Raw genomic sequence first — 24,592 nt, forward strand, 5'->3', positions numbered from 1 at the left:
CTTTCAAACATTTTATTGCTAGCACGAACAACCAATCGTAAACACACAATTTTCCCTTACAAACCTCACACGTCCGGTCCTTTTCCTACGCGCTCGTCGCGGTAGGCAGCAAAAGCTAACAACAAAGCGAAAAACCCTCACGAACTTGCCATTCATTCTTTGGGCCACAAATTCATCCTCACACTTAACCTGCTTTTGCTCAGAAATAGTACGTCCATTCCTTCGGTGTGAATGAATCACACCAAAAATGTGTGAGTGTGTGTCACGGCAACAGCAAATAGGATTTTCCCAATTCAATCATCCAAAATAGCAAAGCGTTCGGATGTTTTGGGCCGGAAGTTACCATCGAATGCTTTGCTTTCGCAGTGAAGAAATAACCTCCGTAACCGTTTAAGATAAAAAAAACCCTTTGTGCAACTTTTTTCACATCATGTTTCAATTTTTTTACTGTGACGAACACACTTATCTAAAAAAAGTTGTTTTATTCGTCGTTTGAAAATGCCAATTTAAGTATGTAAATAAGAAAAAGGATAAAAAATAAATATAACAAAAACAATGTTTCAGAATATGATAATATTTTTAAATAAATCGACAAGGAACAAAATAAAATGAACACAAAGTTAATTTTTAAATAAGACCTCTAAAACGTTAGGAACGTTTCATTAAACAAGTGAGCAAAATAGCATTGGAAAAATCCATAATTACAAAACCAATTAAAAAAATACCGTCTTAAATGTACAGCACAACCATTATAAAAATATTTGTTCGATAAATTGAAAAAAAAATCCACACACACAACGCACTCAAACACAGTACACATACACATAAAGGGCACAAAAACAACAACAAAAACTTAGAAAATACCATAACCATACAAAACAATCAGCCATAAATCCAGCACACTCACACCGTAAACACAACATCGAGAAAAAATGCAAAGATCGAGCAGCCAAAGTACAGGAAACATCAAATGACGGACGGGGATCGCCCGAGCTGGTGGGTTTTGATGGTGAAGGGACATAAAACTAAAGCTAGCGAGCGATCTAGAGTCGGTGTTAGTTGTTTTTTTTTTCTATTGTGTGTATTCTGTTGTCTGTTAGCTGGACAAGTGGGAAGGAAAAATCGTTCAATTCACCTGGCGAGGACGGTCCCGGGCTGGGACCGGCACTGTCGTTCGATGGAAGCTTGGGCAGAAGCATCTGCAGTGACGTTCGGCGGTTTTTCTTCTCCTCCGTCTTGACGTCTGCGGCCACAATAGGAACCCCCAACAGGCGGATCGTGGGTGTTGTAGGTGGGTGAATGTAAGAGTGTAGAGTGTGTGTGTATGTGCAACGATTAAACAAAACCGGAACACACCAGACACGCGACGAAGGGACGACGGCAACGCGCACAAAGTGCGAGATAGAGTGAAGAAAAGAAAAAAAAAGAAAACGAAACCAAACAGAAAGAAAGGATGATGAGTAAAGTATGTATAAATATATAAATATATGGTGCACGCACACACACACAAACACATGTCCTACGTGATGTCGAGTAAATGGAGCACATCATGGAAGTAGTACCAAACTGCTAAAAATAAAATCCTAATCATTCGAAGATGAACACATTTATAAATAAAAGTATGAGGGTGCGGACAGAGAGGTAGGGCGGACAACCATCCAGCGGAGTAGATTATATTGTAGAGATGAACGCAACCTGTTTCTTCCATCTACGCAAACCCCGTCTAGTGTCACGTGTTGCGCCGATGGGAGTATTTTTATAGAATCATTCTTTGCGGATTTTTTACAGCCTTTGCCGCTGAAGTTCGTATCTAAGTCGCCTCTAAGGCTACGAGGTAAGAGTCTATGACCAAATCATCACCTATGTGCCCCATGCAGCCCGCGAAGACTTGCTGTATGTAAGTTACACAAAATATGCTCTACACTATCTATAAGCTGCACTAATATTTTTACCATTTCACTTTCAGTAGAGAACATAGTAAATTTCTATAAATCCTCCATATGGCTCCTCTAAAAATTTTTGTTGAGGGACTGGGAGTACAGATTTTCAAACTTAACGTTTCTTGGAACGAATTCGGTATTGATTTTGCATACACTATAATTCCATTTTCACTTACATTGTAAACTCTTGAACAGTGCTACAAAATGTCATGAGAATCACGTGATACTCGCGTGATGATAATTGCTGATACACTCTGAAAGTGCGTCATGACATGCCGAACCCGACATGCAAGTGCTTAAGTCAAACCCGATACTCTGACTGACAAGCTGAGCTTAATGCCTGCGCAAGCATAAACCTGATTTTTTTCTGGTTGTGAACAATGCTGCCAAATGCCACTGTTTCAGTCACTAACACTCATGACTGAAACGAAGCTCAAATCAGCTCACGTGCACAACTGAGATGGTGAAGTTAGTTGAGAGTTGAGAGTTGAGAGTGGTGAAGTTAGTTGAAACCAAATCATGTTAGCGTCACGATCTCTACTGTGAGGATCAGAGGTGAGACTCAAACAGCTGGTGTATCAATCACATGCTTGGTGACATTTGTTTAGCACGCAACTCTTGGTCTCTCACTTGGTCTCGACATTCTCTGTCGGTGATAATCACGACCAGTGTAGTTAATTGTCGACATTTTTTTACGATATTCGCAGTAAGCGGCTGTCAAAATCATTTTTCGATCGTGATATTCGTGGTTACCATGACACGACTTTTGAAGAGCGACAATCATTTGGGCAATAACATTCAATGCTTTTGCGATGACATGATTACAAAAAGAGTAGAATGAATGTCATTTGACATGTTTCATGTGACGCCATAACTGCTTAATCGTGCATTTACCGATACTTAGCCAATAGACCACTTGATATTTTCACTCAGTCAACCAGGAAAATGGTGTTCGCTTACACGAGTATAGAAATTCACGCGAAAAGACGCGAAAAGGAACCATTTTTGATGAAAATCTAGTTCACTTAAAGTACGGAAAAATAAAAAATCAAATGAATGTACCAGAAAAATATCATCGTGTCAAACGACATTTTTCCGTAATTGTCGAATGAAAACGTGAATCTAGAATGCAATGCTTCAAAAACTATCTTTTTTTTATGTCGACGACTATCACCGTTCGCAACACTGATCACGACATTCCGGCGTAGTCAAGTGACATAGATTAGGCCTGTGGTCCCAAGCAACAAAATGAACATGTGTGTGACTGACTGACACAAAAGTGACTGACCAAGCGTTGGTAGCTAAAATGTCACCAATCATTAATTGATCACACCATCTGTTTGAGTATCACCTTTGATCATCACAATTGAGTACGTGACTCTGATGATATGGGTTTTTGTTTCTGTCAGATTTTTTTATGACATTGACAGTGACATTTTCTTGAAAAAAGAATTCCTTAATTATTTTCTATCGACCGTATTGAAAGTCATCTCAGCAGGTGAAAACATTTAGGTTGAGAACAGGAAGTTGGACTTACGCTAATGCCTTAGGAGTGCATCCATTACCATTCCAAGAATTAACTTAACCGTTTCGAGAATAAATCATAATTAAACAAAAATGTCATAGTCATAGTCATCTTTGTGGAATAAAAAATACTTTCTTTGTAGTTGAAATTCAAAACCAAATATTGCATTTAGGAAGCTGTACTCAATTCTATCCGTTTAGTTCTAACCGTACACACAAATTGCAATGAAAACAACTTCACATTCATTTGCTGTTTTTAATTAGCATATACCACTAACAATTTGATAACAGAGATAATCCTAACGAAATAACCCATTTCGCGCACGCTACTCATCTCACAGAAGCTAACGTAGGTCAACCTCCCTTTGCTAGGGTAGCAAACTCAGAATAGGGTTCTTTCAACAGAACCACCCGTGCGTCATCCCAGTCGTCGTCACTGACAACAGGAATACGGGCAGCACAATAGGGGTTCAAGCCGTACCACTCGGGGCACTAATTAGTGTGTGTTGCCCCGTGTCATATCGCACGCCTCCGTACACCCCCCACCATATCTCCTCATAACCAGACAGCACAGCACATTGTAGGTAGTTTGCATGGGGCAAAGGACTAGTGAGACAAAAAGAGGGACGCGTGTCATATCCTTTTGCTCGTTTGTAACCCTAAGGCAAAGTAGAAGCAAGATAATACCGAGCCACCCACCATTTTTTTCTAATCCTCAGTGACAAACGAGATGCTGTGTGGTAGCGTTTCGGGCCCGTTACCTGGAAGACGTTAGCAAAAACGGGAAGATTTGAAACAACACACAAAACAGTTTGAATTCATGAATAATAAATCTTAACAAGTAACAAAAACACAGCATCAAAACCAGCAATGAGCTGTGGTTTGTCACCATTGTTTGTACATCTGCAATGGTTGCACTGAGCTGCAAAACGTGAGAAACGGTCACGAATGCACGTTCCCGGGTGCAATAAATAAGTACTGGCACACACTGGTTGTTAGATGACTATGGCTTGTAGCAACTATGACGAAGGCGCCGGGGTCGTAAAGTTCGAGCAGTAAAGCATTTCACAGTAATACTAATAGTGAGCCCAGCCCATGTGCATTGCCGCATTCGAAGGTGAAGTTTATTACGCTTTTTTGAGCTGAAAAACATTTCAGCCTAAGTTTGAGGGGGCATGGTGGGCAGTGAGGGCGGAACTTGCCAAACAAGACGTCATCGGGGCACTAACGTTACTTGCAATTGCTGTAATTTGATAGGGAGATTATGAAACTCACGTCATTTAACAAACATGAGTTGCAACTCTCTAGATACACAGGCTATTTGTGTGTATTTTCCAAAAAGGAAAATTTGTTTGAAGTAAGTGAAAAAGTTTTCTTTGCATTGGTATGTTCCGAAACTCCTAAAAAGCAAAGCCCACACTTCAAGCAGTAAATTTCCCTGCCAGATGAATTCGCAAGGGGTTTCCCTCTAGATGACTTTTATTGATTGTTTTAGCAAACAAATCCTTGCGTGTGGTGAGCAATTTCACATTCCCTTGCACCATTTCTCCTATCGCAATCAAAACCATCTCGTCGGTTTCTGCTGGAATTGCCGTGTCCCAAAGCCAGTAATAAATTGCAACATCGGCTCGTTCGTGTGCACGAGAACGGCGGCAAATGTGCGCGCGAGTGATTTACAATATCACCCCCGTCCCCCAACAAAACACAAACCGTCACATACAGGGCGGCGAAATCGATCAAACTCACAATGCCGTCTCCGGTGTCACGGACACGTGTTTCCTTCGCCAGACGCTGGGGCCTGGTGAAAAGTCCCACTACCGGCACTGGAAGTGTCAGAATCAGGATACGGCACGGAAAGCTGGACCAACATTCCACCACACAGCTGAAGTCACCGGTTTGGCGTTCGGCTCCTAGCAGTTGTTCAAGCGTTGGAAAGTAATACGAAATGGTGGTGGGTATGAGTGGAATGGAAAAAAACAGCACACACCGACACAACCACAACCAACACAAACAAATCCAAACGCTAGCACAACCGCACGACGGCGCCAAAGTGTCACGACGGTGGACAGTGCAAAATTGTCTACTGACACGCGATTGAACTTTTACTCCCTCTTTCTATCCCTCGGTGTGGTGGCCTTCCGGTCGAAGCCATTGCTCGATCGTTGCAAATTGTGCCCTCCTTACGTCAGGGCGCTGCTGCCGGTAAGTAATGTTCGATGGATGAGTTGTTTATTTTTTCATTTTATACTTAAACCCTCTGTTCATAAGTAATATATCCTACAAATTTCCAACGGCAGCAGTGTAGAGTGGGTAGATGGATTATTTAACCTCTGGGCGGGGAAATGGAACCGTTTCACGCGATTGCATTTTGTGCCTAATGATTTGTCGTTAGTCGTCGCGCCACCATGCAACTTATCACAACCGAAGTAAAGATTCCAGTTTTTTGGAGGTTCAAGATGAAAATTACAAAAGAAGGAATTACTCTTTCTTAAATGAAATCAAGAGGCAAGTATTAACATTGTCCTATTCAACCTTTAGTTTTAATCAAAGCCTATCGAACATGTGGTTAACACCGTTTTGAGTCCATGATCCATTATTGATCCATTATGTGAATGAGGAAAAACATTTACCCCCTTTTTGTTCGTGAACTTTAAATATTTCAAACTACTTTATAATGTTCATACAAATTGAATACATTTAAACAAATCTTAAATGTTTGTTAAATTAAATACATTCTTCAGGATCTGTATTTGTACAAAATTATTAACAAAAATATTCCAAAAAACGACGTCAATAAGGCAATAAGTAATAGTAACAAATCAATATTGTTCCTGTCATTTCATCTTTCAAAAAATCTTCTATCGAGTATGCACTCTAGTTGTCCAACTATTGTGTTCTACATGTCAATCAAAGATCACATCACATTTATGTGTGTACATTTAGCTTTGTTCTTATCTTATCGCAAATGATTCAAAATGTCAAGTACCGTTTCAGTTTGATTGGAGTTCTAATATTTACTATGATAGACTCAGAAAAAATACCACCTTAATTTAAAAGATAGTCGTGAATTTAAACAATTCTTGATTTAAAAAAAATGTCTTACGCAATCTGGTCATACGTGTGTCACATGAAATTATCAGTTCATCTCACAGGTTGAGGTCTCCAGCAAATTAAAGGTTAGTTTCAGGTAAATGTATCTCATGCCTCTACAATAGCTGAATAAATTTCTTCCAATTGTGTATATTTCTGTACATGTTGTACAATTTTCAAACGGAAGTTGAATACTTCAAAGCAATACAGAGCCAATTCTATGGAATGAAATGAAGCTCCACCACCGTGCATATATATTGTGGTCCAGACGGTTTGATTTCCAACGAATTTGCTGGTGGTTTGTGTAGTGCACCACACGGGGTACTATTTATTAATATTATAACAGTGCTATTCTAACAGATTACAATTTAAAATGTTGTCTGAATTTCTTTATTGATTGAGAGAACAAGACTGAAGATAGAAGAGCTTTTTATACAAATATATAGTATAAATCCGTGTGTAAAATGTACCAGAGCTTAGGGTTATAAATTTAGTGCGATTTAGTTGCCATTCCTATCATTGGACACAAAAATTAACACAAATCCAACATTTAATTTTACATTTTGAATAGTAACTTAAAGACTGCTGGTGTTTGGGTAATTTTTTTTTATATATATTCGATTATTCCATCATTTTTATTGGTTTGTCTATTTGGATGGTTGTTTTTCCGAGAGCCCTTTTATGAAATTAAACTATAAAGTATGTAAACTGTTTCAGCTTGAGATTCCTTATCGATTTCCTGTGCAGTCAGCTGCTAGACACTCTATACGATAGATGTTATGTTTCACAAAAAATGTACTTTGTTTCATATATTTTAGCAAACATCGACAACCGCAGCTATTGAATCGTGTCTAGAATGTCTTCCGTTTTCGTTGTCCAAAAAAAATTGCTGATCATCCAATAGCTTAGAAAACACAACGGAATTTTTGGTGCAAAATGAGCCATATTTTGAGAGCTTGCGAAATTAGCATTTTCCAGCACATTAAGGATCTGTCCTGGTAAATGGTTTCCAATGTACAGTTCTTACATAACAGATTAGCTTAAATAACTGCTGCACATGGTTCAATGATGTAAGATAAAATTTAACATTTTACATACAATAAAAAATTACAAATTTGAAGAAGAACAAACAATACATTGGTTTGTACACTTTTTTTCCCCTCCCAGGAGTAAAATCTACTCTCGAAATTAGAGTTGGGCAAAACGCACAAAAAAGCGGAACTGGGTCCGGACGATTCCAACAAATTTCGGACCCAGTTCCGAAGGGTAGGTTCAATCCGACAAGCTGGAACCGCCTGGAATCGTCCGGAATCGTCTGGAATCGTCGGAATCGTCGGAATCGTGCGGAGTCGTTGGAACTTTCCGGAATCGTCTGGAATCGACGGAAATCGCTCGGAATCGCTCGGAATCGCTCGGAATCGCCCGGAATTGCCCGGAATCGCCCGGAATCGCCCGGAATCGCCCGGAATCGCCCGGAATCGCCCGGAATCACCCGGAATCGCCCGGAATCGTCTGGAATCGTCGGAATTCCATTTCATTTCATGTCATTTATTCAGTGCATATCCTAATACAAATAGATACAAATAGTAACACCAGATGCTAGCGTCCATATCGAACGATATTGAGGAAATCAGTGCGCGACAATCCTGGCTTAAATGTACGACAGACAGCATTGACATTTGCACGGCGGCCGGAACGTGAGCTTGAATCGTCTGGAATCGTCGGAACATTCGGAATCGACCGGAATCGGCTCTACTATTCACTACTATCGATTGACTACGATTCCGCACGATTCCGGTCGATTCCGGGCGATTCCAGCCAATTCCGGTCAATTTCGACTGTTCCGACGATTCCGGACGATTACGGACGATTCCGGAAAGTTCCAACGACTCCGCACGATTCCGCACGATTCCAGACGATTTCAGACGATTCCGGACAATTCCGGACGATTCCGACGATTCCGGACGATTCCGACGATTCCGGACGATTCCGGACGATTCCGGTGGAACTAGCGATTCCTTCTCTCTGGAATCGGAATCGGAATCATAATTGCCGGAACCGGAGCGGAACCGTGGGTGCGATCCGCAGAACCCATCTCTACTCGAAATACTAAACAAAATTGGGTACGAGGAATAAAATGAAAAGAATAACTTTTTTGCTTGTTTGGAGGAACGGTCCAAAACGGCCATATTGCTTGGAGAAAAGAACAACTTAAATTGTTCACACATTTGCATAACCTGTATGTTACGGGACACGCCAGGCTAAAAAGCAAGTGTGACCGAGGAAACGAAAAATCGATTTGTACGCAGCGGAAACCAGACCCTCTCGCACCCAGCTCAAGCGACGGTAAGGAATCGAAAATTGGACAGACACACACACACACAAACAAATGGGAACATTTCAAACCGTTAGCGCCAAAACGAAAGGGAAAACAAAGGGGAAACGAATCCAGAAAGGGAGGAAAATAAACGGAAAAGCTGATAGGCTAATGCAGCGGAAAAGTCTAGCCAACACAGACGTGCGTCGTCTGCTCGTTTCACTCCAAAGCCAACGCGAAAAACAAAGCGAAAAACAAAACAGCAAACGGAGAGAAGAAAATACAGAAGAGAAAAGAAAACCAAAAATAGTCGGGATCATGCGGCAACTTACCGAGAAATTTGCCACCCGAGTTGGGCGGTGTGGACGCCTGGTGCGAGCTGCCGAAGGCGGGCGCCGAATCTGGCCGCGTGCCGGCATTGATCGGCGTGGACACGGCACTGACGGAAGCGGACGGTCCGTGGCTGCTGCTGGCACTCATCGTGTTCGTGCACTGGTACACGCAGGAACGAGGGCACGACGGGGACGAGCGGTCGGTGGACAGTGTCGGTTTAATACGGCAACAAATTCACTTCCGGCGGAAGAACAGGGAGAAAGGGATGCTGCTGCTACTGCTGCTGTTGCTGCCGGGACCGTACGGCAATGCAGTGTTGATGCGCACGTACTTGCGTGTATGTATGTGTGTAGGTGAGTATGTGCGGTTGAATATATCACGATTCACTGGATACGATGATAACGATATTTATTGATCGCACTTTTGCTCTACTTTTTGGACGACAACCTTTGCCCCACCTCCTCTATCTCTCTCTCTCTCTCTTTCTTTTTCTCTTTTCACTCTATCTCTTTCTTACCAGTGTACTAGGGCGCACATTACACGAGACAATTTCGTTCACTTTCATTTAGCACACACGCACAAAACAATCCACAAACACACACACTCACAATGCCAGAAAAGCACGGTGACACACTGTCGTAAGGGGGCAGACACACACACACAACGGGGCTGGCAGCACACGGGCACACTACTTCACCTTTCGAATGATATTTGCACAATGGATAAAATATGCTCTTGTGGCACAAACGGTGCGGCGGCTCGGTACCGAATGGTCCAACCAGAAACCGAACGCAGACTCCTCGGTCTGCTAGAGATAACTAGAGCGCCGCGTCGTGGCGTCGCGGTGCGTGTACGCGAAATGGCCAGCAGTGAGAGTGTGTGACAGAGAGAGAGTATACACACACGGAGCGAGAGTTTGTGTACAACAACAGGCGGTGCGGATGATGTAATCTCTCGCGCGTAGCGTAGGGTGGTAGACGAGATCCCCGCGAATGCACTATACTACACCCTCAGCACACAGACACAAACACACACACACATACGGACTCTGGCCCTGGCCTGCTTCGTTTATCACCACTGCATCCTTGCTTTTGCCTGCTGCTCAGGTGTGTAATACACGGCTAACAGAGAGTAGTTGAGTGATAATGCGCTACGGTGCAGATCACAGATTGAGATTACTACTGAATTAATACACACAAAAAACGAACCTGCATCCTTCCTCGACGCATACACACACACGATAACTCTTGTAGTAAAGCGCGATTTTAATAACGTTTCGTTTGAGACGGTATGTGAGATGAATGAGGGATTTCCGTGTTATGCTTACACTGTATTCGTACGGATTTGGACGGTGCACTTTACAAAGAATCGTATATTACACACATAAACAACGGCACTACACATACACACACACACGCACGTCCATGTGACGAGATTGCTTTTTAAAGACGACGAAATTGAGATGCACGTTGTGATGAGATTCAAATGACTGCCGAAGAAAAGAAAAAAAAACAGAGAAAAGAAATTTTATTCTGATTGCTCAAAAGCAACAACAACAAAAACCAATTGCAAAGAAGCAATACAGGGTTTTGCAGGAGTTCTCATAGCTGTGGCACACATTACTAATTCTTTCTTTCGTGAAATGAACATAATGTAATGGGAATTGGACTCTATAGCACCCTTGTTGAACAAATCCAATAAGATTTCCCAACGAGTATATTCAAAAAGGGTTCCATCGAGTCCAATTTCCAACGTATGATGTTCACTTCCAACAGGAAAGATTCAAGGAAGGAAAACCCTGTAAAGAAAGGATAACAACGGAAACGCGAGCGTCACTGAAAGCGTGACACCGACCACCGATCAAAATGAGCGAAATTGGTTCCGATTATCTCAATTCGCTGCCGCCGTCACCGCCTTTGCTTGCGCTAGGTTCTGGCGGAATCTTCGCGCAAGAATAACAACCCCCTTTCCCGGTACCCCTTTGGGGGTGCGCGCGTGCTGCGCGGAAGGCGATGGGAGGCGGACGGTGGGAGGGCTAATTTAGTGACACTCTGCTGACGGGCTTCTGTGCAAGTGTGCGTCTGGGTAGCGTATTTATATTCCGCCTCGCTCCTGTGTGTGCTCCTCCCCCGTGCTTAGCACCTTCTGCACACTTGTGTTTGGATTATGAACGAAATAACCCTAATTGGATTATCGTATGTGTGTATGTGTGCGTGCGTCGGTCTGTGGGTTTTCCTTCCGTTCTTCTATTAGTAGCTTTCACTGCCGGTGTTTCTTTACCTGTCGATGCGTTGGAAAATTCAACCACCAAGCAGGCGTAACAAGCGCACTTGTTCTACCCCAGCCGAAGCACACGCGACTTCACCAAGCGTTCCAACTCAGCGACTACTGAGATGGCAACGATCCAACCGCTCCGTGAATTTCCTTTTTCTGAGGTAAAGATGAAGATTACAACTCCCCAACTCCCCTCCCCTTTCCAACAATCTCCGTTCGTGTCATTTACCACATCACGATGTGCGGGTTTTCAATCCGATTTTCCGCAAATCTCGCCCGAATTTTCCGATCGTGTCGATTCGGTTCTCTCGCGAGTTTCGTGCTGCTCTCACGCTCCTGCTTTCGGCATACGAGAATCACCACCCCATCCCAAACAACAAATGTTCAGCAATGTTGAGGAGCCCCCCGGTGGGAGGCGAGGTGGTGGACTTTCAGGACACCGCCGTAACTGGTACCCTCCCATACCTGACACCCACTTTTGCCCCACGAAATACGTTGTTTGGGGAAGGCGCTGTGAGTTTACAACCCGTACTACCACCACACAACAACACACACGCACAGACATTGTGAATCTCCCATTCAAGTGTGCTGACATACGCTCCGGAACGTTCCCTGTTGCAATTAACTGCAATATGCTTTTGTACGACTTGTAAACCCGTGCTCAACCTTCTTTCCGCCTTCCCGGACGGGGTCCATAACTCACTCACTGCTCGCAACAAACCCCAATTGACATCACCATACGACTGACGGGTAAGCAAAGAGAAGCTGTTCTTTCTTATTTACCTTTTAATTATCCGGTACCGATCCGCGCGTTGCTTGTGTGCAGCACTTGTCACTATCGCGGGCACACTTTTCACCAAGAATGTGAGACCGACAACACACACAACAGCGCAGCACCGCTTCCGAGAAACACAGCCCACACCGTCGCCAACAGAAACTGCCTTCGTGTTGGTTGACGCGCTGACGGTTATTGAATGGGCGTGTAAAGGGAAGGGAGTTGCAAATTGCGCGAATGAGCTGGGGAAGGGGGAGGTGGAGAAGAGGATGAAAACAAAGCAAACACTGGACATTTGTGGTGACGTTTGCCCGGATGGATATTTTTAAGTGATTATTTTTGATGAAAGGGTTTTTAGTTCTTTTTAGTGCATATTGATTGATCTGAGCGAATTGTATAATCAGCTGGATTTTTTGGTTTACATTTTCTTTACACAATATTTTTGTAGAAATAAATAATATATTTTTGTGCTCTGAAAATAGATTCGAAACTTAAACAAACAACTGTATTATTTTATGTTTTCTTTTGAATGGTATTTTTACATTGCAACAAACAAAAAATAAAGGAATTAAAAACTGTTTTGTCCAGAGCGAAGCGCCCACTGTGCTAAGCACTACGTTTACAATTATTGGTTAAGTTGTTCACTCATCGATATCAACAAACGATAAAATGAACCATTTTGGTGACATAAAAATGATTAAAAATTAATCTGTTTCTATCAATTGTTTAAAGAATCGGGTAAAAAAATTGCTTATCTTATTTAGCATAACAATCATCATTCATTTACATATAATTTATTAAGTTTCAACAGCAAATCCTTTGAGTTGGTGTTCAAGAAGAAATTGAGAAACGGTGCTCCAGACAACGAATCGAACCACGTGCGGGCTCAGAATAGGCAGAGCGTCTATTCATAACCCATTTTTGTTACTGTTCGTTGCATGAAATTCGGCACCAACATAGCTAAAAGATTCTCATTTCACAGCTTTTCTCCGCAAAACACACTGCAAAAATGAAAACCGACAATCGCAATCGTTGTACAAATCATAGTACTAGAAGAACACTTCCTTGGGTGATTTATTCAACCTATAATGAGTACATCTCTTTACGATTAGTGTAAGCATAAGAATTGTATCCTTGTTACGTTCCGAAGTAGCCTATAATCAGAATCAAGCATTGGTTGCCGGGCCCAGGTAGTGTGAATGCTGCTTGTGCGGGAACGGGTAGCGGGAGCACGCCGCCATGCATTCGCCAATGTTCGCTACTTTGCTTGTTGCATTTTTTTTGATTGCTTTTCTTTGTATAAATAATGAAGCAGTTGCAGGCCAGCATTACAGTGCTGTAATGCCTGTTACCCCACTCACAGGCTTCTGCAGGTTAGAGAATGTTAATAATGAACTCATACGTTACTAAATGCGTGCAGTGGACCATTACGTTAAATACTGTGGTAAAATTTTGTTAACCTATATCTCGAACGGAAACAAACTAAAATAAAGCTCCCTTCCTCAAATGCTTGTTCTTTTGTTCTCTGCCTAGCTTAGCGGTCACCTTTCTCGACGCTTGATAAGATTGTTCGTCTCACTACGTGAGAAAAGACGTTTGTGCCCCCGCGGCACGGGGGATGATTTTGATAACTCGGTACTATTTCCTAGAAGTTTTAGTTAATATTAATTCGAAGCAATAGTTAACGGCGCCACACACGATCATTTCGGGACACGACCAAGGGAAGAGGGGTGGGTGTGTGGGAGGGAGAGTGTTTTGCACAATTTTGTAACTAGATACTTATTCGCGGTGATTCTGGAGAATATCGAGACAAATTTCACACATGCACCCTACCCCCATCTCACCTATCGCGACCACACCGAACGATTGCCACCTATGTCTTTCTCTCGCCGCCCACTCACCGGAGCGGACACACACACGCGCACGAATGTGCCTTAATCATCGAAGTCAATGTCAGAATCATCGGAATCGTATCCGCCACGGATCGTCTTCATGTTGGTCGGTTTCTTTTGCTTTTTCACATCCGGTGGAGTTAAGAGATCGCCCTAAAAAAGGAAAGCGGGAGAAAGGATGATGTTGGTTTAACCCGTACCAGCGAGCCACATGTACAAGACCCCCCACTTACACTGTACTCGATCGCACCGGACTGGGCAATGCGCCACTCGAGCATCTCGGTGCTGAAGTCGTCACAGTTGCCCAGATCGGTAAAGCCGACGATGTAGTCCTTCGTTTTGCTGTCCTTTATCAGTGCGATGCTCGGTATCACCTTGATCCGGAGGCGCTCTGTGAGGAAGGGGCACCGTTCCGCGTTCACCTTGCAAAACCGCGCCTCCAGATGCTTGGTGGCCAGCACCTTCAGGTGCATATCGACGATCCGGCAGCGGGGCGTAGAGTCGCGATAGAAGTGGCACACGATGTTGGGCGACTTTTTCGATATCGCAAAGAACTCCTTCTCGTCCGCCAGCTCCGCGTACTCGCCGTGGCCGTTGTTTTTCCACTCCTGCCGCTGCTGGGCCTGTTTCTTCATCTGCTGGATGCGCTGTTCCCGCAGCTTGTCCAGATCGTCCGCGTTTAGGGTTTCCAGCCGGTCCAGCTCACTGTCCAGATGCTTCTCCAGCTGGACGGCGGCCGAGATCATTTGGTTCTGTATGAGCTGCTCCATGATTGCTGGGCATGGGGGGAGGGAAATGAGACAAGACCACGATTTGGAAACGGATTCGTGAATAAAACGTAACACGATATAGCGAGTGCGACACCAAATGATGCACACACACACACGTACAAACGTACGGGAGCGGCCTACGCCTTGCGTGTAAAGGCCGGTCGTCCCGTTGGTTTTCGATCGACGTGCACCACCGAACCCACATTCGTGACGGGGGGCATCTGATCGTCATTTTGATAAAATAGCGCTAATGCCCCGACATTACCCCACGCTCACGTGCATCGGAGGATGGTAAAGGGCTGAAAATAGCTTCCCACCGCCCGAAATACTTACAATTTGCGACGTTTCTGTAAAATAGTTCCTGAATTACAATCTACCGTCCCGTTAGCTTTCTTCTACTTTTCGCTTCTGTGGGTATGTGATTCATGCCCTCCTGCTCTTCACGCTACTGCGTCTCTTTCTACTGACATTTCCTCAAATGTCGACTTTATGTCGACCCACACCGAACACCGTGGCACAGTGGGCTTTTCGTCGCACGACAAATGATGCAGATTAGGGAATTTCTTTCTTGATTTTTAAATAAATGAGCATGTAATCATTTTAAACTTTACTGGAAAAAGGGTGGAAATATTTACATGCTAAACAAATAACTAAATATTATATTTTCCTATTTAAAATTCACTCAAAATCGAAACCCCCACAAAGCAAGCGATTTGACAGCTTCCCTCGTTGATCGATTCAATCAACCAGCTCCTGCTGCTGCACCACTGCTCGTGTACAGGGGCCTTCGTAACGACTTTGACAAATTACAAAAAATCGAATCGTTGAACAGAACGGACGGAGTGCGTTGCTGTGCGTGTGCGCTTTTTTCGCTAATCTTTCGCTTGGCTTTCGATTGCACTGCTGAAAAACCGTGAACTCACCGCGAATAAAGTGTGAGCATTGGATTATTGTACGAATTAAGTTATCCGAGACCTCGCTACCCGTTTGCAAATTGCTGCAGCAATATTCAGTTCAGTGAACAAGTCCGCGCGTCGTCTTCCGTGTGTGTGTGTGAGCGTGTGTGCCTGTGTGTGCAATTGTCGTCTGTCTTTCCCGTGCTCTGTTACCGGTTTTTTTTTGTCTTCTGTTGGCGTTCGTGCAGGAATCGAGCGGAAATCCGTTAACACAAAGAGAGAAAAAGCGAAATAGAATTGAAACAAGTAAGTTTAGCTATGGTTTGAAGCTATTGTTTTACATTGCCGATAATAGAGGAATACGCTGTAGCAGTAGGCAGCAAGTGCGGGCTTCTGATACCAACTTTGTGGTATTGTAATCGTGTGTATGTATGTGTGTGTGCGTGCGTGATTGAAGGCATCGATGAAAAACTCGGAAATGTACCTCAAAAGTTCTGTACATTAAAAAGAATGTTAACAAAAAACGCTCCCACAAGCGCCCTTACTGCAGTAGCTGAAAAGGGTAGTAGTCGCTGATAAATCTACACACGGGCCCAGCCTCGAACGCACCACAGGGGTAGCGTTCCTTGGGCACGGAAGTTTTATTTTTAGGTTATTTTTGTTTTTCTTTCACTGGCAACCTGTGGCAAACCGGGCAGCAGGCAATGCGGGGGGCTGGGGTGTGCGCGCGTTACGGGTACACATTTCGCGGGCTCTCTTGCCGAGAAAGGTCAAACTTTTTCCGTGCTGAAAAGTGGGCAAACGACGACCAGAGACGACCAGAGACGCAGTGGATGTTTGGTTCGCCATGGCAATAGCGCAGTGTGCGCGAAAAGGATAGCTGCCGTATGTATGTTTCAAATGAAAATGGCGCTTGTGTGTGGTGCGGTGCCGTAAAGGGCTCGTGTCGCGCGAAAGTGTCCCTCGTCCGGAGGAGATGATGTTGCTGCACTTTACGTGGGTTATTATGTCGCGAAAGGCACAGTTGTTATGTTTGCAGATTGAAGTCGGGGAATTGTTAACGCATGAACATCAAATCATCAAATCGTAGAAGCAATCCAGAGGCAAGTTCTATGTGCTGTACCCGGGTTGCTTGGACGGTTAACTATGAACGGTTTGTGCTAGGTGTGAGTGTGTATGTGTGTGCGTGTTCCCTGCCGTTGTGTTGTGGTGGTGTGCGTGAGTGATCTTGCCCAGTAGCGAACACTTTCGTATGCTCGCACGGTGGTGGTACAGAAGAGCAGCAAGGATGTTTTATGCTCACTTTTATGGTGTTTGCAACACCATACACAGAGAGGCGAAAGATGCGTTGGTATGTGGGTCCCTCCCATGTTGGCCGGTTGGTGTGTGTGTGTGTCTGTTTGCTGTGTTCAGGAAATATCGCAGCAAAAGCGAATACAATGAACGGGATCATTAATTAAGCTGCCGCCCGTCCATCCACGTCTCGACTGGCCCGTCTTGGTTGAGACGATCGGGAGATAATGAAAGCAAAGATCTATGAAAAAGAACAAAATGCGCGTCACAGAGCAGTTATTGAGCGCAAAATTTCTTTGAAAAAATGTTTTGAATACTCCGAATGCTGCCATTCACATCGATGCCAATTGATACTTTTTTCAATTGTGGAAAGATGTATGAATGTGTTTTTTCATCATATACTATACTATCATATTGGTCTAATGCACAGCTCAAAATGCTGTCGCAGCATCTCTTACTAAATGAAGAGAATCCACGATTGGAGAGAAAAATGGAAAGCTGTTCAACGGCTTTTTCTTTGCCTTTCTTTTCCCCCGTGAGAAGGGTGAGAAGAAACAACACCATCCCGAACGAACTCAGAGCAAAAAAAACGAGATTGAATTGTTTGGTCTCGGACGCGGACCCTTTCGGACAAGTGTCACGCTGTAAAGAAGAGACGAGGTCTTGAGCCCTCGTGCCTTGTTTGTAAACATTCCCCAGTGTCTCAGTTACAGTGTGGAATTAAGGGGGAATTAAAACATGGTGCACACACCAACAAGTTAACTTTTGCGCGCTATTTCACAATCAACATCTTTTTTTATGGAAACGCAAAGATAAAATATAATTAGGAGTCAGTTTTATTAGTGATGAAAAGTTGTTAATTTAATGTAAATAATTAGTTTGATTTTTATTTATTCAAATTTGAGCAAATTATTCAACTTATTTTAAAAAAAGTTACATTAAAAAGATAAATAAATACGCCCATTCATTGATGCTACGGTGCGTATACGCAAACGCCGAAAGCGCGTGTGAGTGTTACGTCTGTAAATGCCTACCACGCGGTATTTCAACAACACGTGATATCCGTTAATAGCTGAAACCGTGTAGTTTTCAAATCAGCCTACTCGTGTGTGTTTACGAGAGACAGCCAGGGGACAGTATCGTTTTGCAAAAATAAAAGAAGAAAATCAAACACACTCTAGTTTAACGTTCGTCACACACCGTCTTGAGAGCCCAGCTCATTATGGTGTTATTTATAAACTCAATCACCACACTTTAACAGTAGCTGGCAGGCGATTGCGGCAAGCAAATGTTGTCAAACTGCCCCGCGTGTGGTTCTGTTGGTTTTGAAAACCATCGTGCTAAGCTCTTCGGCCCTTTCGCAAAGGATTCACATACCTCATCCCAGAGCATGCCCGTTTCGATTTGGCCGCGCGCGCGTTTGACGGATGACGAATTTAGATTCGAAAACGTGCGTTCGATACACACACACACACACACACACACACACACACACACACACACACACACACACACACACACACACACACACACACACACTCACACACGCATTTATGTACGTGCTGGTGGCACGTCGCTTTAAAATATGTGCAGCCCTGTCACACCGGTGTAGCCACTGTTCGCATTCCCCCCGCACGATAATGCATCCCCGGACAGCAAAGCATCGATTATCGGGCCATTAACTGTGTCAGGAAAAACAACGCAAAACAAAAGCGCAAAAACGCTGCAAACGGTACTTTCGTACAAATGGTAAAAAATTAGCGAACCGCGACCGTGACAACGCAGACGGCGACGACGCCTTCTTAGATTATTTCGCCCACGGCTGTGTGGGGAAGCGCTAACGAAGCATGTGCGAATTCTGCACTAAAACTGGTGGTATCGATTTGTTTTGCCCCCTTGCTTTCCTTCGCTTTGCTTGCGGACGGTCATGGTCAAACGAATTGTTGCGCTTCCGTTGCGTTGCGTTGGTGGGTGTGTATGTTCAACTTCACTTTCTTTATAACGCCGATTCACCCTCTCTTTGAGTGGCGGGAAAATGATCAAGTAAAGTGTTATCGGCTCGCGGGATGATGCTTCACAAACAACGTCGTTCTTTTCCGTAAATATTTACGTAAGCATAGTAGGCCGCGCGGCTCGTCTTCCCGTCTATCGAGTACGCAATATTCTCGTCACGAGGCAACATGCCAACACATGGACGCCTCCGGGTCATGCTGCACAGGTGATACTTGCGCGCGTTTGTGTGTGTGTGTGGATGATATTTTAAGAAAAAGTTGAATTTGGTCGCTTCCCTGGCGTGTGTTATTGACCGCGCTGGGCACGTTTTGGGCAAGAGTGGGTTTTTGTAGTTGTTGCAAACGATTTATTTGGTTGGAAGGAAAGAGATTTAAATGAGAGGGAAGGTAGGGTTGCAACATTCAAGGGGAGGAAAAAAACACCTTCTCTCTGCCATAAACCACCCCATACGCCGTAATGAATGTGCATCTCAATAACAACATAGCACACCACATACCGGTTGGCGTAGGGGAATGCAAATGCGGCTCTAGACTGTATGATGCGAAATAGTTTAAATGAAATGCCGCCTTTTTTCCTGACGTAATCCGACAAAGGAGGCGAGGGTCTTTTTCTTCCTTCATATTGCCAAGAACATCCCATCAAAACTGCTGCAGCGAGTCTCGCTAGTTTTTGCTGGCTTTCGCAATGCTTCTGCTTCAGAATCAAAAGACAGAGATTAAAATGAAACACTCGATCGGGCTTTACACATCCATTCGAGTTTACTTTTGTCTAAGGGGTGGGGGGGGGGGGGGGGGGGTGAAACCTTGCAAGCAACAATCGAACCCCAGCACCAATCGGTGGGTGTGGATGCCAGACGAATGGGTGTGCAGTGAGTGACAAAATAAAAGAATCATTTCCACTTCCCCGCCCTTCCGCGAGAGCCATTTAAATCTCCCTGAAGGGTTCGAAACGACAGCAGAAACAACTGGGGTGGAGTAGTAGAAGGGACATGTGTATGCGATGCCGGTTAGACTTGATAAAGAGGCCGTGTTGGGAGGGTCTTTATGTGTGTGTGTGTGTGTGTTTGTGAGCACGGCGGTATTATTTCGCGATTTTATGTTGCTTTGATTTTGAATTCTTTCCAATGGTTTTGATTCATTTCGATAGGGAAGAGTGGGTGGGTGGATGGGTACAACGCGCAGTAAGAGAGTATACTTAGCCAATTTTGTGTACATTTTTTTATATTTCTTTTACAATCCACGAGGAATGATTGGGGCCGTAATTGAGCCAAGAGGGTGAGCCAGGGAAAGAGGCTACGTTCCATTGGCGGTAATTACTATGTAAAACACGCGGACTCACCAACACACACTCACACAAGGCTGGTGTATGGGGGGGGAGTGACGGGGAGAGTAGAGAACCCCTGCCGTGGTTCTTTGGGTGTTTGCGTTCGCGATCGCAGGAAGAACGCAGCGGCGCGAAATGTTGTTTGGCAGCGAAACAATGCCATTATGTGCTGGCCGGCCTCTGGGTGTGTAAGGCATACAGTCGGTCTAAACAGTAGTGCTACACGTGTAATGGAAATAGTCACTGTCCTCTAATATACTGCGAAAGACCTTACTAAATAGAAACTAAAACTAGATTTGTATTGCCCCATTGGGGACTTGATGCGATTTATAGTCCAATGCTTTGATGCTTTGTTTGTCGCCTGACTGTAATGCTGTTTGAAGCGTTCCTTTGCTATGTACAGACCGGTAGGCCGTGCTTTTGTTGCCGGCGCGATTTCTATCGCACCATAGCGACCGCGCAAATGCGCATTGACTGACCGTGTTGGTGTATTTCTGTGTGGTGGTGGTGGTGTTACCGATCGCACATATGCTATACACGCATACGCTTGCTGTATATAGAGCACAAAGTATGCGAGCACGCTCCAACCGAACCAACCGAACCGGGCTAAATGTAGATAGAGTCGCCCGCCACACACCATCACGGATGAGCGAACAGCCGAGCGTAACTCACTGATTAACGCACCCCGGGGGGAACTACGCGACATTTTGTCTGACCGCGTCTCAATTTGTCTCACTAGCCTCTCTCCCAAGATACACAGAGTGTCGAGGAAGGTTGTGTTGTCGCAGGGCAAAAATCGTACGCTGAAGTATTTCAATTTTCAAACCGTTTGTCCGTTTCTTTCTTTCTTTTTTTAGAAAATGTCACTGCAAGTTTCGAACCAAACCACATCCGGACGTCGTACGCCGCAGGTGTACCAGGGATTCGGCAACATGCCCGCCGGTGCGACGACGACACCGACCGCCACTAACGGCAGCGGTACGACCGGCGCCGGCGGATCGGTTGGCCGGGCGGCAAAGGGTGGCGGCGCTAAGCAATCACAGATACCGGTCGCGATCGGTAGCGGCGGTGGTTTCGGTACACCTGGCAGCGATGGAACAGTACCACAGACGGCCGTGGTATATCCTGGCACTGCTGGGGCTACCGATGGGTCGTCCGGGCAGAAGCAGGTCCAGTCGGACCATATGTATGGCATGAAGCAGCAGCAGCAGCAGCCAGCCGCTTCAGCAAACAACGCTACGAACCGGTCCGCCACAAACGGTTCCCAGCTGGCCGCAAGCGTCGAGAAGAATGGAACCTCGCAACGGAAAAACTCCACCGGGGAGGGCGGTACCAAGAAGACAGAAATGGCAGCAGCATCGCAGCAACAGCAGCAGCAGCCTTCAGTTCCAGCTGCCGAAGGCACTGCAAAGGTACGCGACAGCCCTCGATCAAGTGGTCGCGCACAGCAGAAACAAACGGTAGAAGAAGCGGCACCGGCCAACAAAACGATGGAAACGCAGCAGCAACCGAAATCGGAAAAGACTACCAATCTGGAAAGCTCGCTGCTGACGGAGAAAACCCTCAAAGGATTCTGTTCCGATGGTGAGGAGATGGAATCGCTGCTGCTGGAACCGTGGGATATGGAGGAGGGTTCCGCCACGCCATCCCGCTCGAGCGCCGCCAAGTCGAAGATGCCGAAAGCTGCCCCACAAGCGCAGGCCCGTGTCAGCCCGTTCAAGGCGAGCGGAAAGACACAGCCGAAACCGAGCGGCGGCACCGCTACTGCCGAGCCGGAACAAACGGCTGGCTCGCCGAACAAGAAGACCGCTGCGGCTGCTGCTGCTGGCGATGAGTCGGAGAAGAATCGCTCGCCGAAAGTGGATGCACCATCGACACCGACCGCTGGCGAATCGCTCATTGGGCGACCGCTCCGTTCCATCTCCGGTCGCCGGTCGACGCGCCCGATCAGCGACATCAAGTTCACGCATCCGCGTCGCTCGACCGCCGACCCGCACAACGATTCCATCTCCAGCATGAACGTAACGGTCGGCTCGGAAATTGGCAGCGACAGCATGCTGCTTCGTACGCCGGGATCGGCCACCCGCAAGCGCAAGGACATGACGCCCGAATCGACCTCGGACGAGCCGGTCATCGACAGCCCGAAGCGCGCTCGGCTCGATTTCAGCGGCTTCCTCGGCATGGTGGCCACCCCGGTGACGATGCTGAAGAACCGGCTGTCGCGCGTCAAGCTGCAAAGTACACCCCGCGCACTGGCCGTCGACGAGGAGGACGCGTCGAAGGTGGTCACCGCTGAGGCTACCACCACCACGGCCAGCGTCACGCCCCAGAAGGAAGCGGATGGTGCCGGCGCGATGGACGTTGACGTTGTTGCTGGCAAGGGAGCGGAAAAGAGCGACGATGCCACGGCGCCAGTTGCTGACGGCCAGAAGGAGGGCGCCGAGGGACAGCAGCAGCAGCAGCAGCAGCAGGAATCTTCCTCCTCCGTCGCCGAAGATGATGAGGTCGAGGTGAAGATCGTCACCGATCAGCCGCAGCAGCCGAAACAGTGGTGTAGTATTATGTAAGGCGACAACAGTAGCGCACGGACATAATCCATCGGAACATCGGCACAGCACACCACGTGGTCGGGCGGCGATTCCCTTTGCGGGAGATAAACCCCGCCCAGCACGCACCTCCTCCCTCGCAATGAATCCCTCTCTCTCACCGTGTTTCTCGGTTCGGGATGGTTGGTGTGTGTCGCATTTGTATTTGTTGTGTCTTCTGTGTGTCCCTCTCCCACCTCTCAATCCCAATCCTCTATTTCCCGGATTTTAATGGCAAAGTTCGCGCGTAAAGAAGAACATACATCCGGTAACAATAATCACATTTACACCGCAGAGAGAAAGAGGGGTTTGTCACAAAACTGCTGCTAACGGTTTGCTGTTTATCAACATATTCTTTTATTTACATGTAGAAGTAGCATGTATATTTTTTTCAACTAGCTGTTTGTTTTCACTACATTAATTTGTTAGGGAGAGGAGTATCATTCAACAAAGGAGGAGGCAAAGATTGTCAAAAGAATAGGAGCAAGGGGCCGCCGTCGATTCAGTTGCTCGTGATTTCTTGCTACTGCAAACTCGTAACATTGCTGATAGAGAGATAGATCTCTACTCGTAAAGGAGAAGTTTCGTTGCGTTAGCTCACAGTGTTTTGGTAAACATTCTTATTTTGAGAAAAACGGAAAAAGAAACAACAAAAAATATTGAAAGAGCAATTAGCGCGTAAAAAAAACAGCATTTGAAGGAATTAGCTATCAAAACAAATCATACACACGATGTTTGCAAAAATAATATTGGTACAAAGGGATTGGGACACACTGGTTCAACGATGAAATACGATGATAATTAGATGCTATGTATGTGTATACATGTTCTTCGGCGGCTCAGAGAATCATAAAACAGGAACCAGAAATATTTTAGGAAGGCGCGTAGGTGTAGTAGCAGATAAGAGAGAAAACGATTTTGCGTTTTTGTTTTATCAGATAAACAGCAATGCATGCAAACTTGTGGCAGTAGACAAAAAAAACCCCCCGCCCAAAAAATACAACCGAATGCTCAAAATAAACGAAACCTTATAGCGTAACAGAGTAGTGCTCCCCCCATCGAATGTGCGTGTGCATACGCAAAGAAATCACATTTTAGAAAACAAAAAAAACGGCGACTGCTTCCTCCTCCCTAATCGGGTTTCGGGTTTGTCTCAGCTGCAATCCCAGCAACACTATGGAATGTGCAACAATCTCTTTCAATGAGGTGAACGAAGGAAGCGAAACATATTTAGCTGAGGGGCGGTGTCCGTCTTCCGTATGCGACCGGATGGAACGAAACAAATTAGTACGTGGTAGTGCAAAACACAGTTGAGTGTCTCTCTTCAAACCTTTCAGTAGCATGAAATATAAATGTGTGTTTTTTTTGTGTTTTTGTGCGTGTTTGCGGTGGCATCATATTGAGATTTGCGACAATGCGATACATGTGCTGCATTACAATATCCCTTTTATAGGGAACGATATACTTAGTGGTAGAAAACACGTGCTCTGGAATAGTAGGCATAGGAAACAATCACTTTACTCGTAAGTGCGAGATGAGGTAACGAAATAGCGATCTTTTAAACACA

At 45.2% G+C, this 24,592-nt stretch overlaps 3 protein-coding genes across 11 annotated transcripts in view; 1 reads left to right on the forward strand and 2 right to left on the reverse strand.

Annotated features, from left to right (window-relative positions):
* LOC120947378 (oxysterol-binding protein-related protein 8) overlaps positions 1 to 12,455 on the reverse strand; it is a 37,980-nt gene extending 25,525 nt beyond the window's left edge. The window contains exons 1-3 of one of the 6 annotated variants that reach the window (XM_040362648.2): positions 12,262 to 12,455; positions 9,204 to 10,693; positions 1,136 to 1,243 (exon numbers count right to left, since the gene is read on the reverse strand). In XM_040362648.2, coding sequence (XP_040218582.2) covers positions 1,136 to 1,243; positions 9,204 to 9,351 — 256 coding nt within the window. In that variant the 5' untranslated portion in view covers positions 9,352 to 10,693; positions 12,262 to 12,455. Of the gene's footprint in view, positions 1 to 1,135; positions 1,244 to 9,203; positions 10,694 to 11,484; positions 11,590 to 12,144; positions 12,206 to 12,261 lie in introns of those variants that run through there. The other 5 variants (XM_040362644.2, XM_049605660.1, XM_040362645.2 and 2 more) reach the window with 5 other exon arrangements.
* LOC120951499 (uncharacterized) overlaps positions 1 to 24,064 on the forward strand; it is a 188,187-nt gene extending 164,123 nt beyond the window's left edge. The window contains exons 1-2 of one of the 4 annotated variants that reach the window (XM_040370265.2): positions 15,707 to 16,117; positions 21,298 to 24,064. In XM_040370265.2, the coding sequence (XP_040226199.2) occupies positions 21,301 to 23,007 (1,707 nt within the window). In that variant the 5' untranslated portion in view covers positions 15,707 to 16,117; positions 21,298 to 21,300 and the 3' untranslated portion in view covers positions 23,008 to 24,064. Of the gene's footprint in view, positions 1 to 15,706; positions 16,118 to 16,576; positions 16,697 to 20,829; positions 21,214 to 21,297 lie in introns of those variants that run through there. The other 3 variants (XM_049605663.1, XM_049605661.1, XM_049605662.1) reach the window with 3 other exon arrangements.
* On the reverse strand, positions 13,283 to 15,384 carry LOC120950958 (thioredoxin domain-containing protein 9). The gene is made up of 3 exons (XM_040369394.2): positions 15,249 to 15,384; positions 14,379 to 14,920; positions 13,283 to 14,298 (listed from the first exon to the last, which is right to left on the reverse strand). The coding sequence occupies exons 2-3, from the start codon at positions 14,913 to 14,915 to the stop codon at positions 14,188 to 14,190; spliced, it is 648 nt and encodes a 215-aa protein (XP_040225328.1). The 5' UTR covers positions 14,916 to 14,920; positions 15,249 to 15,384; the 3' UTR covers positions 13,283 to 14,187.
* Positions 24,065 to 24,592: the final 528 nt, after the last annotated feature.

The sequence above is a fragment of the Anopheles coluzzii genome, chromosome 2 (assembly GCF_943734685.1).
Source record: "Anopheles coluzzii chromosome 2, AcolN3, whole genome shotgun sequence".
Taxonomy (NCBI): Eukaryota; Metazoa; Arthropoda; class Insecta; order Diptera; family Culicidae; genus Anopheles; species Anopheles coluzzii.

Bases quoted from the DNA above. Each gene is read 5' to 3' on its own strand.
- LOC120950958 (XM_040369394.2), bottom strand. From the start codon at position 14,915: ATGGAGCAGCTCATACAGAACCAAATGATCTCGGCCGCCGTCCAGCTG. The intron at 14,299-14,378 runs GTAAGTGGGGGG...TTCCTTTTTTAG, and splicing joins CCGGTGCGATCGAGTACAGT to GGCGATCTCTTAACTCCACC.